The sequence below is a fragment of the Athene noctua genome, chromosome 24 (genome assembly GCF_965140245.1).
Source record: "Athene noctua chromosome 24, bAthNoc1.hap1.1, whole genome shotgun sequence".
Classification (NCBI taxonomy): Eukaryota; Metazoa; Chordata; class Aves; order Strigiformes; family Strigidae; genus Athene; species Athene noctua.
Window position 1 is genome coordinate 1,653,687 of NC_134060.1, and position 25,011 is coordinate 1,678,697.

The window sequence follows — 25,011 nt, forward strand, 5'->3', positions numbered from 1 at the left end:
GTAATACTTTATCATACCAATGCAACAGTTACAGTGTCTGTGCAGATAAAACAAAAGTGGCTTTCGCTTGGGTTTCACATGGGGTTTGGATCTTCAGACCCGAGAACAGAATGTGAAACATCAGTGGGAGCTTGGGAGCATGGTGGATTGAAACCCTCAGGAAGCACAAAAACGTCACGTTGTTCTAATGGTAGCACATTTCCAGAGCACTGAAACCAGTGACATTCAATAGATGGAAACGGACTTTTGGCCCGTTTTCTGTATTAGAATGTGGCATATAGTGACCATAAGCGCTATGAATTTTTACAGCTGCTTTATTTTTCTACTGGGAGGACACTGTTTTACATTTTGGGGGACTGACATGCACTTTCTCGTCAGGCAAGGAGACGGAGCACAGAGCCGTTCTCTGCAGACTGTGGATGGCTGCTCTCGGCGGGGAGCTCGCTGCTGGTGCTTCCCTGTCCGGCTTTTCAAACGAAATGGAGCCAGAGTGACCTCCCACGCCGGGGCTGGGCTTCCACTACCTCCCTTCTGTGAATAAACGGGAATTTTTTAATATTTGATTTCAGAGTAGAAGCGAAGAGCTGCCGGCCGTGCTAAAAGCAGCCAACCATATTTATCTGAAAATAGATTTATTTGAAATTTTTCCAGCTGAAGCCGATGGCCGCTCAGCCTGGGTGCCGAAAGGCCGGCTGCCGGCCGGCGGACTCCCGCTCGACTGACTGCCCAGGCAGCCAATCGCAAGCCGGGCTTCTTTCGGGATTTCGCCTCCCGCCGATCAAACTGCCCAATCAGCACGCAGGAGGTTAACGGATCATCCCGTGCCAACGTCGGCGGTCAAATGAGCCAATCGGCAGAAGGCAGGGCCCTTACCAATGAGCTCAAAGAGTTAGCGGGATGGGGACATGCTATTGGTGACTCCACCTATAGCTCATCGCCGCCGAGGCCGGTGGATGGCTAACGGGGAGGAGGGGGCGGTTTCCGGGGGCGGGGAAACTATATTAGGGGCGGACAAAGGCGGCGGCGAGGCCGTTCAGTTCGCCGCCATTTTGAGCAGCAGCAGTCGCGGCCGCAGCACCTCTCCTTCTACCTCCGCCACCACCATGTCGCGGGATCGGTTCCGTAGCCGTGGCGGCGGTGGAGGCGGCTTCCACCGGCGCGGCGGCGGCGGTGGCCGCGGCGGCCCCAACCACGATTTCCGCTCTCCGCCGCCCGGCATGGGCATGGGCCAGAACCGCGGCCCGATGGGGGGCGGCCCGCAGGGCCCGGGCGGCCCGCCGGGCGGAGGCCCGAAGCCCGAGCCTCCGAAGCCGCCCGCGTCGACCTCTGCTCCGCCTTCTTCGTCCTCTTCAGCCGGCGCCACCACGGCGGGACCTGCCGGCAGCCAGGCCGGCCCGGGAGCGCCTCCGCCGTCCGCGCTACCCGCGGGGCAGCCGCCGCAGCAGCAGACCCCGGTGTCGGCGCCCTCCTCGGCGCCCTCCGGCCCGGGGGGCCAGCCGCAGCCCAAGCCGAGCCCCAGCCCCACCCCAGCCGGCGGCCCTAAGAAAGGACAAGGACAATCGCCCGGCGGCGGGCCCAAGGGACCGGGTGGCCCCCAGCAAGGGCCCGGCGGGCCGCACAAGGGCGGGCCAGGGCACCGCGGCGGGCCGGGCGGAGAGCCGCGCGGCCGCGGGCAGCAACACCAGGGACAGCAGAGCCTCTCCTCGCAGCAGGGCTCGGCCGGCGGCGGCGGTGGCGGCGAGAAGCTCTCGGACGAGGTGAGTCATGGCGTCTCCCCCCCCCCCCACCCGCCACTTCCCTGAGCCACAAGATGGCGGCCGGGAACGGCGGTTCCGCGCGCCCTCGCCGCCATCTTGAGGGGAGGAGCGCGGGCGCGGGGGGCCCGGGAGAGGGCGAGCGGGGGGGGGGCGGTGGCGAGCGGAGCCGGCCTGCGGGGACGCCTAAACATAATGTGCGTGTTCCCTAGGTGCCTAGGCAGCTCCAGAGTGCAGCCTGAGGGGTCTGTGGCAGCATGGGTTTGTATTCGCTCGCGGCGGCCCGGAGCGCGCTGGGCTTCCTGGCGGGAGGAGGCCGCAGCTTGGTGCAGGCAGCGGGGCTGCACGCAGTGATGGCTCGAACTGGTCTGCTTCTTTGTAGGGATTTAAAGCAAACCTCTCTCTTCTGAGGCGGCCTGGAGAGAAGACCTATACTCAGCGTTGCCGCTTGTTTGTTGGGAATTTGCCTGCTGATATAACAGACGAAGACTTTAAAAGACTGTTCGCCAAATATGGGGAGCCAGGAGAGGTTTTTATCAACAAGGGGAAAGGCTTTGGATTCATTAAATTGGTAGGCTTTTGTACTGTACGTTCATTCGTTTAATTCTCGCGAAATGGTCATACACAGCATGGTTTTCTAAAACTGGATCTTAAACTTTCTTCAGGAATCTAGAGCCCTTGCAGAAATTGCGAAGGCAGAACTGGATGATACCCCCATGAGGGGTCGACAGCTTCGTGTTCGGTTTGCCACACATGCTGCTGCTCTTTCAGTGCGTAATCTTTCACCTTATGTGTCCAACGAGTTACTGGAGGAAGCTTTTTCCCAGTTTGGTCCAGTGGAAAGAGCTGTTGTGATTGTAGATGATCGAGGTAGATCAACAGGAAAAGGCATTGTTGAGTTCGCATCAAAGCCAGCTGCAAGAAAAGCATTTGAACGGTGTACCGAAGGAGTGTTTTTGTTGACAACGTAAGTATTTTGCAGTTTAGGATTTTTAGTTTGAAGCTGAATAAAATTGTCAGCTTGTACTTTTTTCAGAATGCTAATTATGGGAAAGTAAAATGAGTATTTTTTTATTCAGCACTCCTAGGCCAGTTATTGTGGAACCATTGGAACAACTGGATGATGAAGATGGTCTTCCAGAAAAGCTTGCTCAGAAGAATCCAATGTATCAAAAGTAGGCACTCTTTTGGTATAAAGAATACATAAGTGACGTACATAGTATTGTACCTGACTCTGAAGGTGGTGTAAGTTTACAGAAACAGGCTTTGAATTTTGAGTGGTACTTTCAGTTCTTGTTTTTTTGGTAGTAGTTTCTTTTTCGATGATGTAACATACTGATTTGTTCTGTATATTCACCCAGCATCACACAAGCGAGTTTCTACATTGTATCACAAACAGTAAAGACTAAATAGCAGCCCAGTAATATGGTTTTTAGTATATGAGAAAAAATTTGAAAATTGGACTTTGTTGTGTTGAGAGCTGTCATTTCTCTTGAAGCATATCTCGTGTTGATGATGCTATAAGGAATTTATGAACACGTTTGTGGTATGAACTGAGAAATTACGTAAAATTTTAACTCATTCCATGGCTAATAAATCCATAGGCAAGTAGTTTTTGCCTTATGAAGCTGACCACAAGGCATAAAAGAGTAGATAAGAGTCTATAGGAGTCTTTTAGGTTAGGTTCTGTATATTAAGCCCATTTGTTATAGAAATGTTGTATTTTTCCAAATCACAAAAGGGAGTGCAGGAGTGGAGATCCAGTCAGTCTTGTTTGTATGAGAAAGTATTCAAAATGACTGACTTTGATCAAAAACTGTAAAGTGTCTTGTAAGAAGGGTGTAGATTAGTATAGTGTTCCTAAAACGTTAACATATTTTATATTGCTAATGTATTGAAAGCTTTTGAACTTCCCTAGTTTTATTCCATTAATTACCGAATCTTAGTTTCCATTTCCTTGATATGACAGCATAAGCTGTTGGCCTTGAGGCATTTTGAAAGCTAAGTGAAGATTATTACTTGCCCTTGACATGTAGTGCTTTGGGTAAGTTGGCACTGAAAAAAATCCATCTCTCCATATGCAGTTGTTTTGAGCAGCTGTACCTACTCGGGCAAAGGCCTGTCTTGTTTGAGGATTTTGCGCCTGGCAGTTGCCGGCAGTGGAGTAAGGAAGAAGTTAAGAACAAGATAAACTTGCAGTAGAACTGTAAGTGGGAAGACTTGCTTGGATGTGATAGTGCAGGAGTCCTCATATTTGTTATGGTAGTTGTAGAATTTTTTTTATATATTAAATGTTGCTATTTAAGCGTGTAGAATGCTGTACTGTTACCGGCATTCTTTCACAGCAAGTTGTGAGGTAGTATTTTCAGGGCTCCTTTGATGTTCCCTGATGATTCTACTATTCTGCTTGTGGTCTTGTATCGGCCTTCAGTTTCCAGCCTTACCCAGTCTGAGCATCTTCCTTTCTGCAGGGAAAGAGAGACTCCTCCCCGTTTTGCTCAGCCTGGCAGTTTTGAATTTGAATATTCCCAGAGGTGGAAATCTTTAGATGAAATGGAAAAACAGCAGAGAGAGCAAGTGGCAAAAAACATGAAAGATGCCAAGGACAAACTTGAAAGCGAAATGGAAGATGCTTATCATGAGCATCAGGCAAACCTCTTGCGTCAAGGTAATTGGCTCTGAATTCTGTGTCATTTTTTGCTTTAAATGCTAGTTAAATGTATGGCTGTTTTAACAAATAAATTCATGCTTCCTACTGCTACCTTGAGAACTTCAGGCTTAAAAAGAGCAAATGGTAGCTTTTTAATTTAAATGCAACGTTGTTAAGAATAGTGCCACTCAGAAGGTCGCTGCCTGCCATATTGCAGATGAGGGTGATTAATTCAAATCTGAGTTTAAATCTGATACGAGTTTGTGAAACGGTTGCTGACAAGCTTAATTTCTGCAGACCTTATGAGGCGTCAGGAAGAATTGAGACGTATGGAAGAACTCCATAATCAGGAAATGCAGAAACGCAAGGAAATTCAGCTGAGGTTGGTTTGGCTTTCATGGGATTTTTACCAATGTTACATTTAGGTTTTTTTAAATGATTTCTATATGAAAGCTTTTATTTTTCAAGAAACACCATTGCTGCTTCAGTTTGTGTATGAGAAATTGAACTGCAGTGTAAGTTTTTCCTCAGAATATTTGAGCATCACACAGTATCTTTTGCTTTTAAAATCACGTGTGCAAGTGATGTTGATAAGCGTTGAGCATGTTACACTCCCGGGGTTTAACAGTTTGCTTTGGGATGATCAGGCAGGAGGAGGAGCGTCGCAGGCGGGAAGAGGAAATGATGATACGTCAACGGGAGATGGAAGAACAAATGAGAAGACAGAGGGAAGAGAATTATAGTAGAATGGGTTACATGGATCCAGTAAGTGAAATACGATGGTTTTTTTGATACATTACCGTGTTCAGAAATTTTTTGGATGTATTTTCAAGATTGATGTGTTTTGCTTCCTTTAGGTTAGATAATGCGATGTCTTTGTGTAGGTGAAATGGTAGTAGTTGGCTGTACATGTGCTTTTATCTCCTGAAAGGTGTGGATTTCAGTAGTTGGTTATCCCTGCTAAAAGTTGTTTCTTCTGTGCAGAGGGAGAGAGACATGAGAATGGGTGGTGCCACCACAATGAACATGGGAGGTAAAGAATTTTTAATTAATTACTTCATGTGGTTAACTTAAAAATTGCCAGAATATGATTATATACTTCTCTTTCTTAGATCCCTATGCTTCTGCAGCCCAGAAATTTCCACCTCTCGGAGGTGGTGGCGGCATAGGTTATGAAGCTAATCCAGGAGTTGGCCAAGCAGCCATGAGTGGTTCTATGATGGGAAGTGACATGGTAATGTATCCTGTGGTGGCTTTAGTTTAGCACAAGGGAAATGTTGTGGATGGGAGTTGAGTTCTCTACCAGTGTTCGGATGGTTGTGTGAATTTCACTGTTAACTGCTGACTTCTCTTGTCAGGTATTTAATGTGAAGAGTAGCGTGGCAGTATGTAGTACTAGATTAGTTCTTAACCGTTATGGTAGCTTACACAGTTGGAAATTGTTGTAAGTGACCTCAAATGTGCTGTTAAGCATATTTGCAATTAACTCTGACTTTATTGGACTTTGGAAATTCTGCGTCACTATTAGGCTTGGAAGGATTTTTTTATAAATCGTAGAGGATCACAAATTTCATAATTGAAATACACAATGTAGTAGCTTTTCAGTAATTTGACATTCTGTGTTGATGGACAAGAGAGATTTTTGTTCTCCTTTCCAATGTGTAACATTTGCGTTTCTTTTCGCCCTTCCAAGCCTAGTTAGGATTGATGCATGTTGGTATGGGTATGCTGTTAATTCAAAAATCTGCGCTCACGTCTATTTAAGCAGCAGATTAATTTAAGTAATCAATGGTAAACAGCATATCACTTACTCTGTATGCTGATGTTTGCTATACAAGAGCAGAAATGCTGTTTTTTAGCTTAGGCATGTTCCAGCGATCCTTGACTGTAGCCATTTTGTGGTTCCTATCTCACAAAGGAATGATAGCCCGTTCTTGTTTTCCTGTGTTGGGCATGACTATGTAGGTAGAGTTTGTTAAAGCTATGGCATATCTCATGTTCTGAGGTATGTTTCCAAACTACTATTTTTGGCACACTATATGTGTGAACGGGCTTTGAGCCTGCTTGGTGTTATCACACTGAAGCATATGGATGTAGATTAAAGAAATGCTTAATGGCTAGGATGGAAATCTATGTTGACTTAGGTGGCGATATTAGTGTGCTTTCACCCTCCTGAAAGGGTGTACGCTCTGTAGCACAAGCTGAACTAAATGATTTTTGGGTGGGTTTAGGCCTCTGGCTTAACGTGGCGAGCTACCATAGTAGCTTTGTCAGGTATCTTACGGGTTTTTTTGGGAACCATACCTTTGGAATGATAACTTTGCAGAGCATCATCGATTCAGTAGACAGTGCCGTTGGCCTTAACGTATCCATATAATCTACTGATATGATAATTAAGCAGTTCCTAAGTTTCCCGTGAACAGTTAGGCAGTCTGCGGTGAATGCTGTGTACATTTTTCTCCTGAAAACCATGGTACAGGTGCATGCTGAACTTGTGTAATACTTGAAAACGTGATATGGTCAAAAGGTGTGACAGTATGATGGTTTAACTGCCTTGAGTTTCTTAGGATGGGGATCTCTGCCACACAGTGCTGTCACAGTTACTGGGCTGTTATCTTTTAAACAGAATTGGAGATAAGCTTAAGCTGCCATGAGTTAGGCAGAAAGAACCTAGGTAATCTTTCTGAAATTCCTTTCTTGGAAGGATTGAAACTGACTTTCAGAAGTCAAGAACTTGAAGTGTGAATTTTCAGTTGCAGACACTTTTTGTAACAACCAACCTACCATTGTTCTGTTACTTGGTAGTGGAAAACATGCTGGAAATGAAAGTTTAAAGCTGTCTTTGACTTTATAATTTGTCAGTTCTGTAGATTGAACGCTGGTCACACCTGATACAGTAACTGAATGAAGTACATGCAACTAGAGGTACTAGTAAAAAAAACCTGAAGTCTCTGCTTTATTGCAGGGTAATTTAGCTTTTACATCTTGGTGTGAAACCTTTCAATGCTGTGAAGTTGTGAATTTTCCAAGAGCTTGTGATGAAGGTGGGGTGGGAAGGGTGATACTGACTGGATGCACACAGCCCTTTGTGCATAGTTCTAACTGGAAACACTGAATAAATTGTAGTTCTTTGAACACGTTTTGCATATTATGCAGCAGCAGTTCCGGAGTACGTGGGATTTTAACAAATGCAAGTCTTTTGATCGAGCAATTGCGTTGGTTAGGTAAATCACTGGTCATTAGCTTTTTTCACAATTTTTTTCTTCTTGCAATCCAGTAGTGCTCACAATCAGTTTTGGTTACTGCCTAAGGCCTCTGCAGTTTAGTCAGCAGACCGTAGTCTTAACCCCATCTTGAAAAGCCCATGGTCTCTATTGCAGCACATGCCATTAACTGGTGAGTAGGCATTCTGTTTACAATGACATTTTATGAATGTCAGCTCATACTTCAGTGAACTGAAGATTCGTTCTCTGGCTAGGCTTATTTGGAAATGACAGTGATGTAATCTAAGCTTTTACTGCACTAAAGGTGAGAAGTTTGCAAGCTATTTGCATTAACTTGGTTGAAAATTGCTAGAGCTCATTTTGGAAAAGTTGTTAATTCACATCTGCACTAATGCTTACATTTCTAGCACTGCAGGGAGGATCTGTTCTTTGTAACAGATGTATGAGAATGCATCAAGTGGGAACATACCTCAAGGCATGTATTACAATAAACTAATTTTTAAATTACCCTTTTTTCCTTTCTATGTTCCCGGTACCTGTGGATCGGCTCAATGGTGATTGTATCGACGAACCTTGACTACGGAACCTTCTAAAAATATATACTTAACACACATGGACATCAACTACATATAATGAACTGTTAATTCTGTTCCAATAGCGTCCTGAACGCTTTGGGCAGGGAGGTGCGGGGCCTGTGGGTGGCCAGGGTCCTAGAGGAATGGGGCCTGGAACACCAACAGGATATGGTAGAGGGAGAGAAGAATATGAAGGCCCAAACAAAAAGCCCCGATTTTAGATGTGACCTGTAGTTTCATTCCAGTTTGTTTTTGTCTGTCTTGTTTAGACACCAACTTTTTAATTCTTGCATTTTAGTAAGAAAGCTACGTTTTTATGGATGTTAGAAACTTACTGACCTAATATTTGTAAGTGGTCTGTTTGGGCGAGTACAATTTAATTATGTAATGCAGTGTTTCAAAACAAATTTAGCTGTTTTTTTGATGTATAACGTCCCTAACTTGATGGCAGTGTACCTTGTGCCACTGAATTCCCAAAGTGTACCAACTTTTTTTTACTGTGCTTCAAATAAATAGAAAACTAAATGTAGTAACTCTTCTTGCCATTCGTGGTTAAACATACGAGGCTAAATACCACACCTTCAGCAGTAAACCTGGAGTCTTGAGTTAGAGGTCAAACTAGACCAGGGTGTGGAACTTAGTGAAGAGCCAGATCTCTTCCCATAATGCCTCTAGCTTAAGATTGGGTCAAATAGTAGCCTAACTTTCCAGTAGGTGCTGATTTTTTTGAGCATTAATTGTGCTGCAATAAGGAAGCAAATGGAAATCTTGCAAGTGCTGTAAGATAATTAAAGCTACACTGCAAGCAGTGCAGTATGTAACGAATTTCCTATTTTAGCTACGGATAATGGGTGGTGGGATGGTAGCGCTTAACCACCTTGGCAGTTACTGCTTGGAATCTTTTAAAGACTTTAAGCAGAAGACTAGCAATGGTTATTTTGAAATAAATTCATAGAATGACTTGTATTGGCTGACTTCCTAACTAAAGGATTGTTAATGTGATATTTATATGCACTTAAGCTGTCTGAGATTACAGGATCTGGCCTTGCTCCGTATTGTATACTTACCTGAAATTGCTTGGCAAAAAGACCAGAAGTGTTACTTGAGTGATTAAGGTTAACTTATGTCCTCATGCTAATTGAGTGGACTAATTTGAATAGTTCAGTATACAATCATTTGTATTATGGGGACTGCAGGAACTATTCTTAAATCATGTAGCTGGTGGGCAAATCCTAAAAACCTGTATGTAAAATACAGAAATTAGCTTGCTTGCATGTTGGTTATCGCTCTTTTATTATTGATGTTTGGAGATAATGCATCAAAAGTAGTATCTGAATCTGGAGTTTAATAGTTAATACCACACAGTACAAATAAACTCCCTTTAAGGTTCTTTTGTAGAAGATTTGATGAATTCGTTAGCTCGCTGTTCACTTTATTAAGCCCCAGAAGAAGTTCAAAGCATTCTGGACTCCTTGATAAGGTAGTTGCTTTGCTTATTATTTTACACTGTACCAGATAAGCTGGGAACGTGACTTCCCAGTGTAAAATACCTTGGTGTTAACGCAGGATACATCAACCTGCTTGGCACAAAGTAGGTAAACTTATTTTGGCTGTACCTTCACACGATTCCCCAACTACCAAGCATTCTGTGAGTAGCTTTAATCTTCCAAAGATCTTTCCATTCCTTGTGCTAAGCATTGGCTAATTCTAAATTCTATGCTAAATTTTTTTCTCTGCGGTTAAAAGCTTAGTGTCAGATTGCAGTGTTTTAGAGTGCAGATGGTCCCTCTTGAAGTACTCACTGTAAGTGCTTGTTACTCCTTAAATGAAAAATAGCATGTTGTGAAATGCTGATACCAGGTAACACCGACTTGGAATATTAAGCGCACTAAATAGTGACTCAGCTTGTTTGGTGAATGCTGCTTATTTTCCCAGAAAAGTTTGGGGGTTGATATCATGCTACAACGATGAATTGCTATTCAGGAAATTCCGAATTGGCAGTTCCTAAACCGAGGACCAAGTATTTGGGGAGTACTTGTATTGGATACTTAGTTTAAAAATCAGCAGTACCGATGCAATTTGCTTTATTGAAGTAGTGTTAAATGATGCATATGTTTTCTGGAGGGTGTTCGTGGGACACCCGCAAAAGGTGAAGGTGTCTTGAGATGGGGAATTCTGAACGTAAACATTAAATTAATTTTTTTCAGTTTATTTTTCAGATTACATGTCATTCTTTATTAAAGAGATGCTGGTGCATATCCTAAAGTATGTTCTTTTGTAGTTCTGTAACTTGGAAGAGTGAAGGATGCTGATGTCCTTGTACCTTACAGAGGTTGTCTTTTGGTACCCCTGTTTTGTACGTAAGCTACTGTTGCTAGGTATCAAAAATAGCTGAGTTGCAAAATCATGAATAGTAAATATATTGAAAGATTTGGCAGTTTTCAAAACATCTGAAAGTTTGGTTAAATCTAGCTTTGTTGTAGCTGCATAAGCAGAATTTCTAAAACAAGTTCTGCTTTGAGTTGCATGTATCAAACAGGCATACAATTAACTAGCCAACTTCTTTTCAAGACCTTTTAAAGGTGGTGTCTTAAAAGCTTGCAAACATGTCAACTTTAAAATCTGATAAAGTTGCTAAATGTGGGAGGTGAGAAAGTTACGTTCCTTTGATCTGTTCCTATGAGGTTTTGGACTTTTTTCATAAAATCAGATGTACATAATTGAATCTTTAAAAACATATAGAAAAGTGCTTCATTGGTCAGACCTGTTTTTGGATGGTCTGCATCACATAACACATTTTTTGTACTGGACTTGGAGGACATTGGCTGTTGCAATTTAGCTTGCTTTATCAAAATTGAGCCCATTTTGACACTTGGATCTCTAAAAACTGCAGCATGTAGAAGCTGGTATCGTTATATATATATATCTTCACGCTTTCTCAGAAATGAATACAGAATAATCTTCTGGTGTAGACACATTACACTAATCATTTATACAGCTGATGAGAAACTGAAACTGCTTTTGAGATTTTGTGGTATTTTTGTGGTAGAAAAATTCTTGGCTTCTCCTTGGCAACCATTTACTGTGGCAGCAAGTTTTTGCTGGAGTTTGAGACTGCAATTTACACTTAAAACTAGTGGCCTGCTACATAACTGCACTTAGCCAGCATTTCTGCAGTTCATAACTGTGAGGAACGTAGTACCACAAATGGCAATGGACATTAGGACCCGGATGTAGTATTCCTGCTTGCTCCAAGATTCTCATTGCCGACTGCGTACAGGTAGGTAACAAGCAATATAATATAACTTGGTGACTTTCTATGTAATCTTATACTGTGGGTATTCTGACATCACACTTCTGACTGTGGAATTACAGTGCAGCACTCTTCATACCTGTATGTTAAGCTTGCATCAAAGCTGCGTGGTTTTCGGTTTTAAGCTTTGTCTTGTTCAGGGTCAATAAGCAACTTACTGTGATTCTTAGATGAGTATTTTCAGACCCGATTCCTTTGTATATATGACTCGGCTTGTGTGGATTTTTCTTAGTTCTGATGTAACGAAGATACTCGCAGATGAGCTCTGTGGGGAAGAGGGAATGTGATCTTACACTCAACCAGTCAACTAGGTGCTGTCAGTGCCTAGAAAAGGACTGTTTAACCCTCCTGTAGTGACAAAACGGCCCATCTGCAGCGCATCCCTCTGTAGAGTCTTGGCTCGGTAAGGCAATGCGTTAGCAATCACTGCTCTAGCCTTGTGTGCACTACGTGATAGTCACTTAAAAGCTTGCTAATACAGTCAGCTTTGAGACTGATGTGGAGTGGTTTTGAAGATGTAAAATGAGTGCTCGAATTAATATCCCCGTGAGTAGTTTCATAGAGCTTATTGGACATTTCAGTTGTCTTTATTTTAATCTTTGGTTGACAAGCATAAAACATTCCTCTGCCTTTAATTGACAGTGATGAGATTCTGTATTTCTGCCTTGTAGAGTCATCTTGGTAGTGTAATGCTCAAGTTCATTTTTCATCAGTCTTGGGGATGTAATTCTGAACTCTTCATTACTAGAAATACCGAACGTAGTGTTTCAGGATTAACATGCTTACATTTCCAGACATCCAGACATGCTGATCTCCAGCTCTTTTGCATTAGCTCTTGAACCTGAATTACGAGGTCCCTTGTTTCAGCACATGATCTAGCTCTTGTCTGATGTTCAGTTTATTTCAGAGGTGTTGTAATGTGTTTTCCTGCTTGTTCTGCAAAGTTCTGCTTTGCATACTTGTTTCTGGTATTATTGTCACATATTTGGACCCTTCTGTGTTATCTTCCAGGCAAGACTCTTGCTGGTGAACAGGGGATCTGCTGGTCAGCCTTGCCCTCTGCTGTAGCTATCTTTTTCACGTCCATTGAAAGCTTGAAGTAGCAGCTGCTGCACCTTCAGATCGTGACAACAGGTCTTTGGTTACACCTCAGCGAGTGTAGCCGAACTCTAGCTAGTCAAGCGGTGACACCACTTGTCACAAAGTCAGTTTGGCTTTTCGTGATGGCTTACTCTTACCTGTGATTAGAATTCAGTAGCAAAACTGCTGGCAGTATGCGTACTGTCACGTAGCAAAACTGAATTATTAATCTTTAAACCAGTGCTCAGATCTGACTAGTTTTTCCAGTGTGCTCTGGATACTTGACCTGCAGGAATGTCATGGAGGGGTTATTGGCTCATCTGCCTCGTCCTATGTACTTGAACTAGCAGGTTTTTGACACTCTTGGAGCAAGCAATTTGTGACTGAACCATGGGTCTCATACCAGCTCTGACTGTCTGCAGTAATGAAACTTGGTGTGGTAGCTAACTTAAAAGCAAATAGTCATGTCTGCTCTAAGTCAGTCTGTAACAAGTGGGTACAAGTAATGACATTAAAGTGCTTGCATTGTGTTTCATCTTGGTTTTATCTGTGTGTGAAATACACTTTTTCTCAAAAGCTTATCTGAAGCTCAGAAGTGTGGTGTCAGAATACATATGCGTACCTGCTAGGCCCTCAGATCCAGATCCTGGTGCTGTCAGGAGAGAGCACAGCATAGCGTGTATGGGGGATTTACTGTAACATTAAGCATACAAAGTGTTGATTTGCTTGCAGTTTTCCCCATAGCTAAACACTGAGGCCTGTGAGTAGTTTTAGGACTCGAGCAGTAATGGGGTTGCATGTCTCTGTTAATCATTGCCAGCTGCAGTGACATGATCAGGAAGGCCAGTGTTTTTTGTTCCATTGTGTTAAATGAGGCTAAGCATGCTGGAAAGGATGCATAAAAAGTATGCTGTTCTGGGTAATTACTTGGCTTCTTCCACTACTACTAGCAAGTTTGGAATCGGCTAATTAGCTTCAGATTTTTTTTTTCCTCTCCATACCAGCTAGTGGGGCTCTTAAATAGCTGCTTACTGGAAAAGGCAAAAAGGGAGGATTGGCCTTCTCCCACCTCTGTCATTGCTGCTAGATAATGATTGACATGTTAGGACTTGGCTGTGCAATCCCGCAGTGGTCTGTGAATACCCCATCTCTATAAATGTTGCTTCTGAACACCAGTACTGAAGAGCTAACTGGGGAGGGTTGGGAGGAGCGTGGCTAGAAGTGAATCTGGAGTGTTAAAAGGATGCACAAAGATATAGTATCCCTTATGCATGGTGTTTGTTGCTATGACCTAGAAAACAAAACGTGCATACTAGACTTCTGCTCCTGAGGGCCATGATAAAACCCAGGTGGTGGGTTTGAGACTAAACTTGAACTTCGCCCTGCCTGGTCAGATCACGCTGACCATGGTGTGATTTGCCTCCCAACCAGAGGTGTGCACAGAACCTTGTACTACATCCCTAGCTGCTGGCCAGTGCAGTTTGCCCTCAACTTAGCTACAGCAAAAGGGGGGGGTCTTCAGAAGGGAAGAACCTGTTGCTGAGAATAAAAGCAGTAGGCTGACAGTGCTTAACCTCTAGTGTCTTCCTTTGGCTTTTGAAGCACTTGTAGGAGTCCAGGGCCATTGCACTCCTTCACCAGGGGGAAGAAAGGGCATTGCTACAGCAGACAAACCAGGGTAAAATAGTTGAAGTAGCTTGACAAAATTGTTAATGCCTTCACATAAGGGATAGTATACCTCTGGCTGCAATCAAAGTTCATTGTACTCAGACTGGTGATTTACGGTTTGTGCTCAGACGAGGTGCAGTTCTTCAGTCAACTACCTGCCTATTCCTTCATCTCTTTACAAGTGTTTAGGCTAGCCTATTTCTGCCCCTTATTCTTCCACTTAATATTTCGGAATAATTTGTAAATTCCCCCTCATAACTAATCAGTCCATGTATCTTAAAACCTTATTTTTAAGTTAGTTTTGAAATGGTCAGAATTTTCTGTGTATAACTATAATAACTTCAGTTGTTATCCTTTAGGTGAAGATGAAAGCTGAGTGAAACCGGAGTGCTCATCCATGGGAAGTAAGCATACCTTCCAGTCTTGTTCTGGGCGGGGTGTGAAATAATAAAGGCTTCTGGACACTTGATGTTCAGTCTCCGAGTAGCTTTGAATTGGTGAGCCTGGGGAAATGGGTACGAGTGAGCACGTGAAACAGGTAGGGTAGAACTCGGTCCCCACTGTCAAGCTGTGGGGTTAAGCACCCAGGCTCCATCTGGGCTCGATACCTTGACAGCAGTGGTTAAAAATATCTTTTCTAGATGTGGGTTTGTACAGGAGATTTCAAAATCACTGTGGGTATAACTTCTGAATATTTCTGCAGTTCAGGAGCAGAGCATGAGCACATCCAGCACGATGCCCAGTGGTATGTGGAGGGCCCAAGATAACAAGGAACAAGTAAGTAGATCATGTCCTTATGCTGCTGAAGAGCTCGGTAGCCCGTCACCCTGTGATGTATTGTGTAGTTCCTGCCTGAAATTTGCTCTTGTAATCTCAATTTTATATAAAACTCCCGAATCTTCCTTTTGTAGAGCCAAGATATAACCGTTGTTTGAGGCTTTTCAGCCCTGCAGCATCAAATAAACTCTGTCCTCTGAATGCCATAGGTGGTCAAACAAGAAATAACCAGTTCTACATTCAGGCTTCTGTGATTGGGGTGGGTGATGGTCAGCAGGAAAAAGGAACAACAGAGCAGCTGCTTCTCAAATGTTAATCCAGCTACAAGTTGTTTAAAAGCTACTTTTCTGAAATAGTTTAATGAACGTTGGACTTCCAAAATGACCTGGAATATAAATTGGCACATACAAGAGCATGAGCAGGTCGTGGTTTAGGGAAATGAACTAACTTGCAGAGCTGGAATTAATGACATTTTCCCTCTACCACGAAAACTACAAGGGGGAACTTGAACTATCTAAAATCTTATGTGAGGAGCAACATGCAAAGTGCCTTAACTCGGGAGGGATGGGTAAGTAGCAGCTTAGATGTGCCGCGACTGAAGCTGTAAGACGTGAAGCCAGCGAGGTTCAGTGGGTGAACTGTTGAGTCACGTGTGACTTGTCACCGCTGCTCGTTTCTGGGGTAGTAAAACACAAAGCCCTTTCCTGTCTCTGAAACGTATGAAATAGGTGAAAGTGAATGTTATTGATTTAATCTCAAATCTGACATGGGAATTTTGGATTCTAGAGAACCTTTGCTGGGTGCGTGGCCTCTTGTGGTGTGCCCGTTCCCTTTCCCTGTCGTCACGTGTGATTTGTGCTGGCGTTCTTAACGTTCTTGCTAACTGTGTGCTTTGCACTTGCAGAAGAAGGTGAAGTCTGAATGCACTGAAGAGGAGCCAGGAACATACGATTTTTAAAAATAAAATATTTAATTATTTTTTTTTTACAATGACTTCTGTTTTATTCCAGAGCGTATTCAGTGAGTAAGCAATCCGTTCAGCGTAACGTAGGGATGGATTTGAGAACCCGCCAGTAGTGAGGCTGTGGAAGGGGGTGCAGAAGGAGTGTGGGAGTGGGGTGGGCCCAGGTCCTGAGCGGGAGGGATCTGCTCTGTGCTGTGATGAGCATGTGAAAGTTAACCACTCGGACCCAATAAAACGCCAACAACCACGTCATGCAGGATCTCGCCCCGCTGGCCTTGTGCCATGGGCTTCCTCTCGCAGTTCGAGTGCCCTGGTTTTCAGGCCAGCTGTGCCTGGCCTCTGCAGCCAGAGGTGCTTTTGCTGAATGACCAGCTGAATTGGTTTTCCTAAGCTACGTTTGCACCTCAGGGAGGTTAAGTCTGGAGGTTTCACCCATTCCTTCCCCCATCTCGAGTCCTGTGTACGGCTCTGGTTTTAGATCAGAGAATTCTTAAATGTTTACACGTGCCTGGCTGGTTTTTAGCAGTTTTCTCAGTGGTGGCTGGAGTAACAGCCTGAGATGTCAGAGTTAGGGCTCTCTGCGAGCCAGGCAAGTGCTGGTCTTACCTCTTGCAGCACAGAGTGCCACAGTTCACATCGCTTGAGTCTGGACAGCCGCACTGTGTACATAGTTCATTTATTAAATATAATCCTCTGTTTAAATACCAAGCAGTTTAATGTGATAAAATGTGCCAGCGGTAGGCTCTGCTCATCCAGCTGTTGGTAACAAGGTTTTCCCCTACAATGCTCTGAAGAGTCACAAACACTTGGCATGGAACTGCCTCGACGGGCTAGAAAGATTGAAATAAATGAGATTTAATGTGGCAAACTCCTACAAAATACCTGAGACACATGTGGGTGACCGGTGGTGCAGGATTATGCCTGGCTGGAACACAGCTGGCCTGGGCTTAAATCCCAGCCAGGAATACGTTTGGCTTTGGTTGAAATGTTTGTTTCCTGCCCTCTGGGGCAGTTCCGTTAAGGAACTGGAGTCGGGGTGCTCCCAGCTGCTCTAGCTGCGTTTCTGCTGTTGCCTCCCGGATTTTCCAGCAGTGCGCAGAGACACGGGGGGATGTGGAGGGAGGGGTGCAGGGGGGCTCTGCAGGGGCTGAGCAGGTTTAGGGTGGAGAAAGTCGGTGCCGCGGTAAAAGCTTCTACGTGCTGCTTCTCGCTTCCCTGCAATCCAGCGCTGGGGTGCGGGACAATCAGGCGTTTTGCTCTTTGATTTCGCTGCTTTGGGGGATTGTCTGGATTCTGAAGAGGCTTCAGCCAGGAGAGGTTTTGTGGTTCCTCAATAGCTGCTCCGCAAGGGGCTGGGTTTTGCTGTCTTTGTCTCCACAGCTGCTGCAGGCTTAGGCAGCCTCTTTTTCCATCAAATTCTGTTATTTTGCAGTAACTTGTCCTAATTTCCACTGTAGCAGCATCGGCTGCTTTCCCTGTGAAAGTGTTCCAGCCCCGATGTGATTCCACCGTTCAAGGTGCTGAACTTCACCTCCTACAACTCTCTCTAAGCAAACCCGGTTTTGCTGCTTTCCTGGAAGGGCTGTTGTTGGGAAAATGGCAAAAAGCCCCAATTTCTGCTCAGTGACTGGCACAGGTTTTCCTCTTGACAGCTGAGCACCACACTGGGGTGTTACTGTCCTCTGGCTGGTGAAGTTGGGCACCTGCTTCTATTAAATCTTTCATTAAGTAGCTCTAATAAAAAACAATCTGAGATGGAGGGCAGGCCCCAGGCGCCGTGTGTGTTGTGCCCAAGTCCTGTCCCAGCTGGGCACCAGCCTTTATCTGCCGGGGGGGGCTTTGCTGGGCCGGGCTTGGGGCTGGTTTGGGCACTGGGGCAGGATGGGGACTGGGGGTGCAGGGGGAGGGCGCAGCGCTGGACTGGGCCCTGGCTGGCTGGGGAAGGCAAACACACTGTGAAAGCGTTTTGCAATATTTACACAAAAATGGGGCCTGGCGGGGCCCGGCCCTGCGGCAGGGGCCAACCCCACCGCGGTGGGGGCAGCGCTTGCTGAGTTTTAAAGCTGAAGGAGGATGATTTCTGCCGGTGGGGGGGCCCTGAGCTCTTAAGTTTGTGACCCATTTGATCCTTTTTGTGCTCCTTTTTCCCCCCAAGGGCCTTTCCCAGACAAGAAGGGCTGGAGCCTGCCCTGGCCTGTTGCTGTTCATGGTTCCCGGGCCTGCGCCGGGGCAGGGAGAAGCTCCAAATCATCGCGAGTGGCTCCTCGGCTGCCAGGAGTAAAAATAGTCCTGCCGTAAAGCCGGGCCTGCCTGGCCGTGCCCCCCGGGTCACGCTTCCCGCCGCCCGAGAAACTGTTCCTGCTCCTTCGTGATTTAGTGGTGTTAAAAAAACATTTCTCCTTGCATTACAATAACGCTGCTGCTCTTGCCAGCCCAGGGCTGCCTTCTCTAGAACCCCAGCCTGCGCTGGTGGCTGAGGCGGGGGGGCAGGCGGTGACACTCCTGCACCCCCCCGCCAGGAGAGGATCCCCGCGTTTGCCAGCTCCTGCCTGACCCCGCTGCGGGCGGGGGGGGCACCGCGGCCCCCCCCAAGGCAGCAGCACTCCCTGGGTGCTCACGTGGAGCTCAACCCCTCCATGGCACCCACAAAACCACAACTGGGGGCTTTTGGGGGGGTTCTACCGCTTTTTTTTTTTTTTTTTTCACCCAGTTGGGAGGACGGTGCTGGCTTGCGGGGGGGTTCACAGCCTCGGGGGGGGGGGGGGGGTGAAACTGCAGGTTTAAGCACCCCCTGCCCCAGCAGCACCCCGCGGCTGGGGGGTCCCTGCCGGGATGGGGCTGAGCCCACTCGGGGCGGGCTGGGCTGGGCTTGGCTGAGCCGAGTCCCGCCCCGTCCCCGCCCGTCCCCGCCATGGCGGCGGCCTTCACCGCCCTGCGCGTCCTGCTCGGGCTCTTCTTCCTCCTGACGGGCGCCGCGAAGCTCTCGGAGCAGCTCTCGGCCGACCTGCACCGGCACATGGTGAGGGGGCGGCGGCCAGCCGGGAAGGGGCGAGGGGCTGGGCTGGTTCAGGGGTGCAGGGCTGAGGCTTTGGGGGGGGTGGATGAGCCCTTCGGGGTGCTGCGCTGAGCCTTTTGGGGGGAGCAAGCCTGAATCCTTCGGGGTGCAAGGCTGAGCCTTCCCCGGGAAGGGGTTGAGCCCTTGGAGGTGGAGGGGAGCAGGGTGGGATCCTGGGGTGCAGGGCTGAGCCCTTCGGGGTGCAGGGCTGAGCCTTGCCCGGGAAGGGGCCGAGCCCTTTGGGGTGCCGCGGTGTGGAGCTGAGCCCTTGGAGGTGGAGGGGAGCAGGGTGGGATCCTGGGGTGCAGGGCTGAGCCCCTTGGGGCGCAGGACGGAGCGGAGCAGACCCCGCCGGGGGGGGCTGAGCCCCCCAGCCCCGGGCTCAGGGCAGCTCCGCTCCCCTCCCGCCCCTCCCAGCAGTCGCAGTTCGTGCGGTTCGCCGAGGTCTTTCCCCTGGCGGATTTCGGGTTCGTGCCGGAGCCGGGCCGGTACCTGGCGGTGGTGGGCTGGGTGGAGGTGGTGGCCGGGCTCCTGCTGGCCGTCGGGCCCCAGCTCCTGCAGGAGATCAGCAACTTCGTCCTCAGCGTCGTCATGATCGGTGAGAGCGAGCGGGCGGCCGCCGCCCCGCGCGGGGTTTCGGGGGACCCTCGGGCAGGGACCCCGGTTCCCACGCTCTGCTCCTCGCCCAGGTGCCATCTACACGCTGCTGGTGCTGCGGGAGCCCCTGGCCATGTGCGCCCCGGCCACCCTCTGCCTCGGCCTCCTCCTGCTGCTCAACATCCGCGGGCACGGGGACCCCCCCAAGCCCAAGCTGGAGTGACCGGAGCCGGGAACAGACGGCTCGGCTGGTGGGAAGCGACACCCTTACGGTATTTTTGGGGGTGACGTTGCCTCCCGCGGGGTAACTGAGGCGCGTTGTGTCCTCTCCTGCTGCTGCTGGGGACCCTGGTGCTGGTTGTCCCTGCGCTGGGGGACCCAGACTGGTGCCTTGGGCCGGTGGCCGCGCCGGCAGCCCCGTTGCTAAATCGCACACGGCGTCTGGCTCTTCCCAGCGTTTGGCCACGCTGGGCTGGGGCTGGTTCTGCTCTCTCGGGGGCTTTTATATTTTGGAATAAAGCCTCTTGTTTTTCATGTTTCGCCTCCTGTTTATTTCTGCCTCCCGCCGTGCTGAGCCGCAGGGGCTGAGGGGACCTGGCGGGGCTGGAGACCCCAGTCCCCTGGAGCAGAGCCTGGGGACGAGGCCTGGGGCCAGGCAGGAGCGGGTGGCAGCTGGTGCGGAAGGCAGACAGCCGGTGGGGAGAGCCTGAGCAGGGGCAGGAGCCCCCCCCGGCCGCCTGGAGCCACCCAGCAATGTGCCAGGCCACTTGCTGCACATCTCGGGGGGACAGCGTGACCCCCCCAGACCCTGTGCCTGGGCAGGCCCATGCTCTTTGCGGATCTTGCTCCAGTGGGGCCCAGCACCCACAGGGACCCCTCCAACACCCAGGTTGAGCCCCGAGATCACATCCCCCAGCAGGACAGCTGGGGTGGCTGTGGGGGGAGACTGGCCATCTTGGGGTGAGCAGGGGGGTACGGCACCCTTGTACCCCCAGCGGGACCTGAACCACCTTGGGGTGGCACTTTTGGTGTCCCACAGGAACACCCACAATCTGCGGGGCCACACAAAGCATCGAGTCAGTCAGACGTTCACAGAGCCTGGGGGGGGGCCCAGGGTGCTGCTCCCCCTTAAGTCCAGCTTTGAAGGCAACAAAAGAGCTGGGAGGAGGCAGATTCCAGCTTTGATCCCTTTCGGCCCCCCCCCCTTTTCCCCCAGCTGCTGGGTGCAGAAACTTGACCCTCCACCGCTTTCATCCCAGCGTGGGTGGGAAAACAGCCCTGGGAAATGGTTCTGGATGGGGCTGGGGCCCCCACGTGTACCCCCAGCCCCGTCAGCCGGCGCGGGGGTCTTAGCATGGCTCCAACGGGGAATCCCCCGTTACATACATACGCAGGTGCTCTCCCCACTCCAGCTGCTGTCCCGCAGGCACTGACCCCCACGGGGGCTTGGGATGGCAGGGGGGGGGTCGGGCAGCCCCTGCCTCCCCCAGCACTTAAAGCCCTCCCCAGCCTGGCTGGATCAGACAGCGAGGAGCAGCCGGAGGGGCCGCAGCCAACCCGGGGTGGTAAGTCACCAGCTCCGTGTGGGTGAGATGGAGCATCCCCCCCCCCCCCAGGGCTGGGGGAAAGGGGAAAGGGGACTGTTGAGGGAGCGGGGGGCTCCCTGGGGGTCTGCGCTGGCTCCACAGAACCACTGAAGCCCACCGGGATGAGCCCTGAATCCCCCCCTGCCCCGGCAGCTCCCGCTCTCCGTGCCTCGGCCCGGTGCTGGGTGCTGCGTGTGCCGAATCGGGTGCTGCCGTGCTGGAAAACACCCGCTGGGTGACTCAGTGCTGTCGGGGAGGTGTGGGCAGGCGGCGATGGGAGGTGACATCGCTGCAGCCCTGGGATACAGCCATTGCAGCACAACGTGGTTTCCCACGGCCGGGACCCGCGAAGAGCGGGGTGGCAAATGCGGGGGGCTGCCAGCCATGTGCTTGTACCCCCCTCTCCATGCCCAGGGTCTCTCCCCTCCGGTGCACGTGGAGCTGGTGGGTGAGCGCCCCATGGGTGGGCTCTGCAGGGGGATTCGGGGTGCTGGGAGCGGGGCAGGCATGTGGCTGCATCAGGGGTGTTAATCCCCCCCCAGCAGCACCTCTGGGTGCCACCGGCTGCGGCTCTGCCCCTCATAGGCGGCTGGTGGTGGCCACTGGGCTCCCTCGTGGTGTCGGGGACGTGGCTGGAGTTGGGTCCCCGAGCATCTTCGCGGAGCCGCGGAGGCTGAGCCGCTCTGGCAGACGATAGCGTCCCCGCGGAGAGGCTCTGCCTCCGGTGCCAGCCGGTGCTGGGGTCAGTGTCCCCTCCCTGTCCCCGAGGGCTGTGTCCGGGGACGTGCCGCTGACTGTCCCCCATCTTTGCAGGAGGCCGGGATGAACGGCTCGGCGCTGAGGCCGCTGCCCGGTGGGCATCCCGGCGACTGTGTGCCCAGCGACCCGGTGCAGTTTGTGCTGGTGCCTGCTGTCTACTGCCTGGTGCTGTGCGTGGGGCTACCGGGCAACCTGGTGGCCTTGCTGGTCTTCCTGCAGAGCGGCAAGGTGAGGAAGGCCATCCGCATCTACCTCATCAACCTCACGCTGGCCGACATCCTCTTCAACCTCACGCTGCCCCTCTGGATCCCCTACTACCTGGCCGGGGGGGACTGGCTGCTCTCGGAGGCTGCTTGCCGCCTGGCCGGGGCCGCCTACTACCTGGCCACCTACAGCGCCGTCACCTTCATGGCGCTCATCAGCTTCAACCGGTTCTGCGCGGTGCGGGCGGCGCGGCGGGAGCTGCCGCTGACGGGGCGCCGGGGGGCCGCGCTGGCCTGCGCCCTGGCCTGGCTACTGGGGCTGGGCTGCGCCGTGCCCACCCTGGCCGCCCAGCAGACCTTCCCGGCCCGCGCCGGGGCCACCGCCTGCTTCGAGCAGCACGGGCGGCAGCGGGGCTACGCCTACGCCATGGTGGGCTTCTTCGCCGCCGCCTTCCTGGTGGTGCTGGGCGCCTACGCCTCCATCGCCCGGGCGCTCTCGGTGCCGGCCGCCGCCTCGCCGGGCTCCCACCGGCAGCAGGCGCGTGCCATGGTGCTGGGGATGCTGCTGGTCTTCGTGGTCTGCGTGGCCCCGTACCACCTCACGCTGGCCCCCTGGGTGGGCAGCCGGCCCCCCGTGCCGCTCTGCGGGCCCCCCGCCGCCCTGGACGTGCTGCACGCGCTGAGCGTGGCCCTGCTCAGCCTCAACAGCTGCCTCGACCCCCTCGTCTACTGCTTCTCCATCTGGCGCTTCCGCCACGACCTGGGACGGACCCTGCGCAGGATGGGCCGCTGCTGCCTCCCGCTCCCCCCGCCGGCCCCCGCCGCGCCCGTGCCCAGCGCCCGCGCGTCCTCCTTCGCCTCCTCGTAGCTGGGTGGGCACCGGGGTCCTGCCCCCCCCCCCCCCCCCCCCCCCCAGCCCTGGCGGGACGGGGTCCCTGTTGCCAGGGTAGGGATGGGGAGCAGCATGGGGGGAGCTCTGGCTTCCTGCACCCCCCCTTCCCTGCGTGTCCCCACCGTTTCCGTCCACGCACGCATCCTGCTCTCCGCGCTCGCAGGCGCTGGGGGGGCCGAGCCGTGCTGGGACGTGCTGAGGCAGGACGGGGAGGGATGCCCAGGGCTTGCTGTCCCCTCCCGGGGGGGTCTCCATGATCAAAGACACCCCCTGGCCTGAGCCGGCCTGCGCGGGGGGGGCCTGTTTTGGGACTCCACAGCCTCTCCCGTCCCGCAGCGCGCCCGAGCCTCGCGCCGCGTCCCTCCTGCTCTCAGGATTAAAAATTAACGAGGCAAAGGCTTCCCCAGTCTCCGCGCCGGCGGGCGCCTGTGTCACACACCGAGCAGCAGCACCGGCCCCCCCACCCCCAGCCCCCCAGCCTCCCTCCTGCGCTGGGGGGGGGGAGCTGCTGGGCTCTGTTCCCCCACCACCACCCCAAACCCCATCCCTCGCCCTGCTCTCGGGTGCGTGGCCGCGGTGGGCTCAGCGCAGCCCCCCCAGCCCCCCGCTTGCCGCCACCTTCCCGGCGAGCCCCGGTGCAGCGGGGGCGGCGGAGCTGGCGCAGGGCCGTGGGCGGCTGCGGAGGAGGGAGATGGTGTTTTCCAGCCCTGGCTCGTTCCTGCCGCCACCGCAGCCCCGCTCCCCCCGCACCGCACAACCCCGCGGGGGCTGCGGGGCGCACGGGGGCACAGGGACGGGGAGGGGGGAACGGGGCGCATCCGCTGCCCCCCCACACACCCCTCCCCAACCGGGGGTCTCGCCCACCCCCCCAGCACAGGGCGGCTCCTCTCCGTCACGCTCCAAACCCCCCCGTGTGTGGGACGAAGCGCGAGGCACCGGGAAGGGGGAGATGGGGTGCCCGGGGGTGCCCGGGGGTGCCCCGGCGCAGCACAGGCGGGGTGGCAGCCGGGCATGGGGTGGCCGGGTGACACCGGGCCCGTCGGCCGTGGGTTATCGAGGAGAAGGTGTGGGGCAAGGCCAGGCCCCCCACGAGGAACCTGGGAGACCCCAGCACAGTTAACCGGGCGCGGGGTGCCCGTGGGGCGTGGGGGCCGCGCTCTGGCTCCACGCAGCCGTGGGCTGGACACTGTGCCACGGTCACCGTGTCTCGGCAGAGCGGGGACGTGGCCAAGGGTGTCCCTGCCCTGCGCCCAGTCCTGGCCCCGCCACCCTCCGTTGTTCCCCTTTTGAAGAAACGCGATAAATTTTAATCATTTTATATAACTGCTTGGGGAGGTGGGTAGAGACTGGAGCAGCCACGCTGGTGGCAACAGGGGTGCTGCAGCGGTGGGAGAGGGCTGGAGCTGGGGCCCACCCCCCCGGGGGCTACGGGGCTTTTGGGGGGCTCTCTGCAGCCCCAGGGGGGCAACTACAGCTCTGCCTCTGGCAGGGGGTCCCGGGGGACTGTTCAGCGCTGGGGGGGGGACGGTGATGGGGGCCGGGGGGCTGCTCTGAGCTGGGGGTGGCTCTGGCCTCACTCTCCCCACGGCGTCCCGCCTGTGCCCCCCCGGGCAAACGCGTGTCCTCCAGCCCTGGCCATCCCACAGGGTGGCTGGTGGCGTGGCCAGTGACACGGCCGGCCCGGCTAAGGGACGTGGACACAAACCACCAGGACACGGGCGCTTCAAAACCCCTCTCCGGGCCACGTGCCCCCACGGTTCGGGCAGGGGCTGCCACGCGGCGTGGCAGGTGGCCACAGGGCCAGCACGTGCCGCCGCGCGGCTCCCGCCACCGCGCCCGGCAAGGCGTTAACCAGGTGATTGTGCCGCCGCCTTTTCCTAACCGGCACACACCGTAATTATCGTTATTAGCAAA

The 25,011-nt window shown here is 51.6% G+C and overlaps 3 protein-coding genes across 8 annotated transcripts; all 3 read left to right on the forward strand.

Annotated features, from left to right (window-relative positions):
- The first annotated feature begins 1,012 nt into the window (after positions 1-1,012).
- On the forward strand, positions 1,013-16,031 carry SFPQ (splicing factor proline and glutamine rich). Of its 5 annotated transcripts, none has more exons than XR_012635131.1 (12): positions 1,013-1,757; positions 2,137-2,325; positions 2,420-2,721; positions 2,834-2,929; positions 4,226-4,422; positions 4,702-4,786; positions 5,052-5,169; positions 5,389-5,437; positions 5,517-5,638; positions 8,287-14,668; positions 14,968-15,041; positions 15,946-16,031. XR_012635131.1 is itself a non-coding variant. In XM_074926323.1 (11 exons), the coding sequence occupies exons 1-10, from the start codon at positions 1,104-1,106 to the stop codon at positions 14,642-14,644; spliced, it is 1,833 nt and encodes a 610-aa protein (XP_074782424.1). In that variant the 5' UTR covers positions 1,013-1,103; the 3' UTR covers positions 14,645-14,668; positions 14,968-16,031. The 5 variants fall into 5 exon arrangements, 1 of the variants encoding a protein (XP_074782424.1); XR_012635132.1 differs by having other exon boundaries at positions 8,287-11,483; positions 14,624-14,668; positions 14,968-16,031; XR_012635133.1 differs by having other exon boundaries at positions 14,624-14,668.
- Positions 16,032-18,902: 2,871 nt separating this feature from the next.
- Positions 18,903-20,191, forward strand: TMEM35B (transmembrane protein 35B). 2 transcript variants are annotated; one of them, XM_074926328.1, is made up of 3 exons: positions 18,903-19,024; positions 19,478-19,658; positions 19,750-20,191. In XM_074926328.1, exons 1-3 carry the CDS (start codon positions 18,917-18,919, stop codon positions 19,878-19,880), a joined length of 420 nt encoding a protein of 139 aa, XP_074782429.1. In that variant the 5' UTR covers positions 18,903-18,916; the 3' UTR covers positions 19,881-20,191. The 2 variants fall into 2 exon arrangements, with proteins under 2 accessions (XP_074782429.1, XP_074782430.1); XM_074926329.1 differs by having other exon boundaries at positions 18,908-19,024; positions 19,481-19,658.
- Positions 20,192-22,065: 1,874 nt separating this feature from the next.
- On the forward strand, positions 22,066-23,073 carry LOC141970030 (platelet-activating factor receptor-like). The gene has a single exon (XM_074926326.1). The coding sequence runs from the start codon at positions 22,066-22,068 to the stop codon at positions 23,071-23,073; it is 1,008 nt and encodes a 335-aa protein (XP_074782427.1).
- The last annotated feature ends 1,938 nt before the right edge of the window (positions 23,074-25,011 follow it).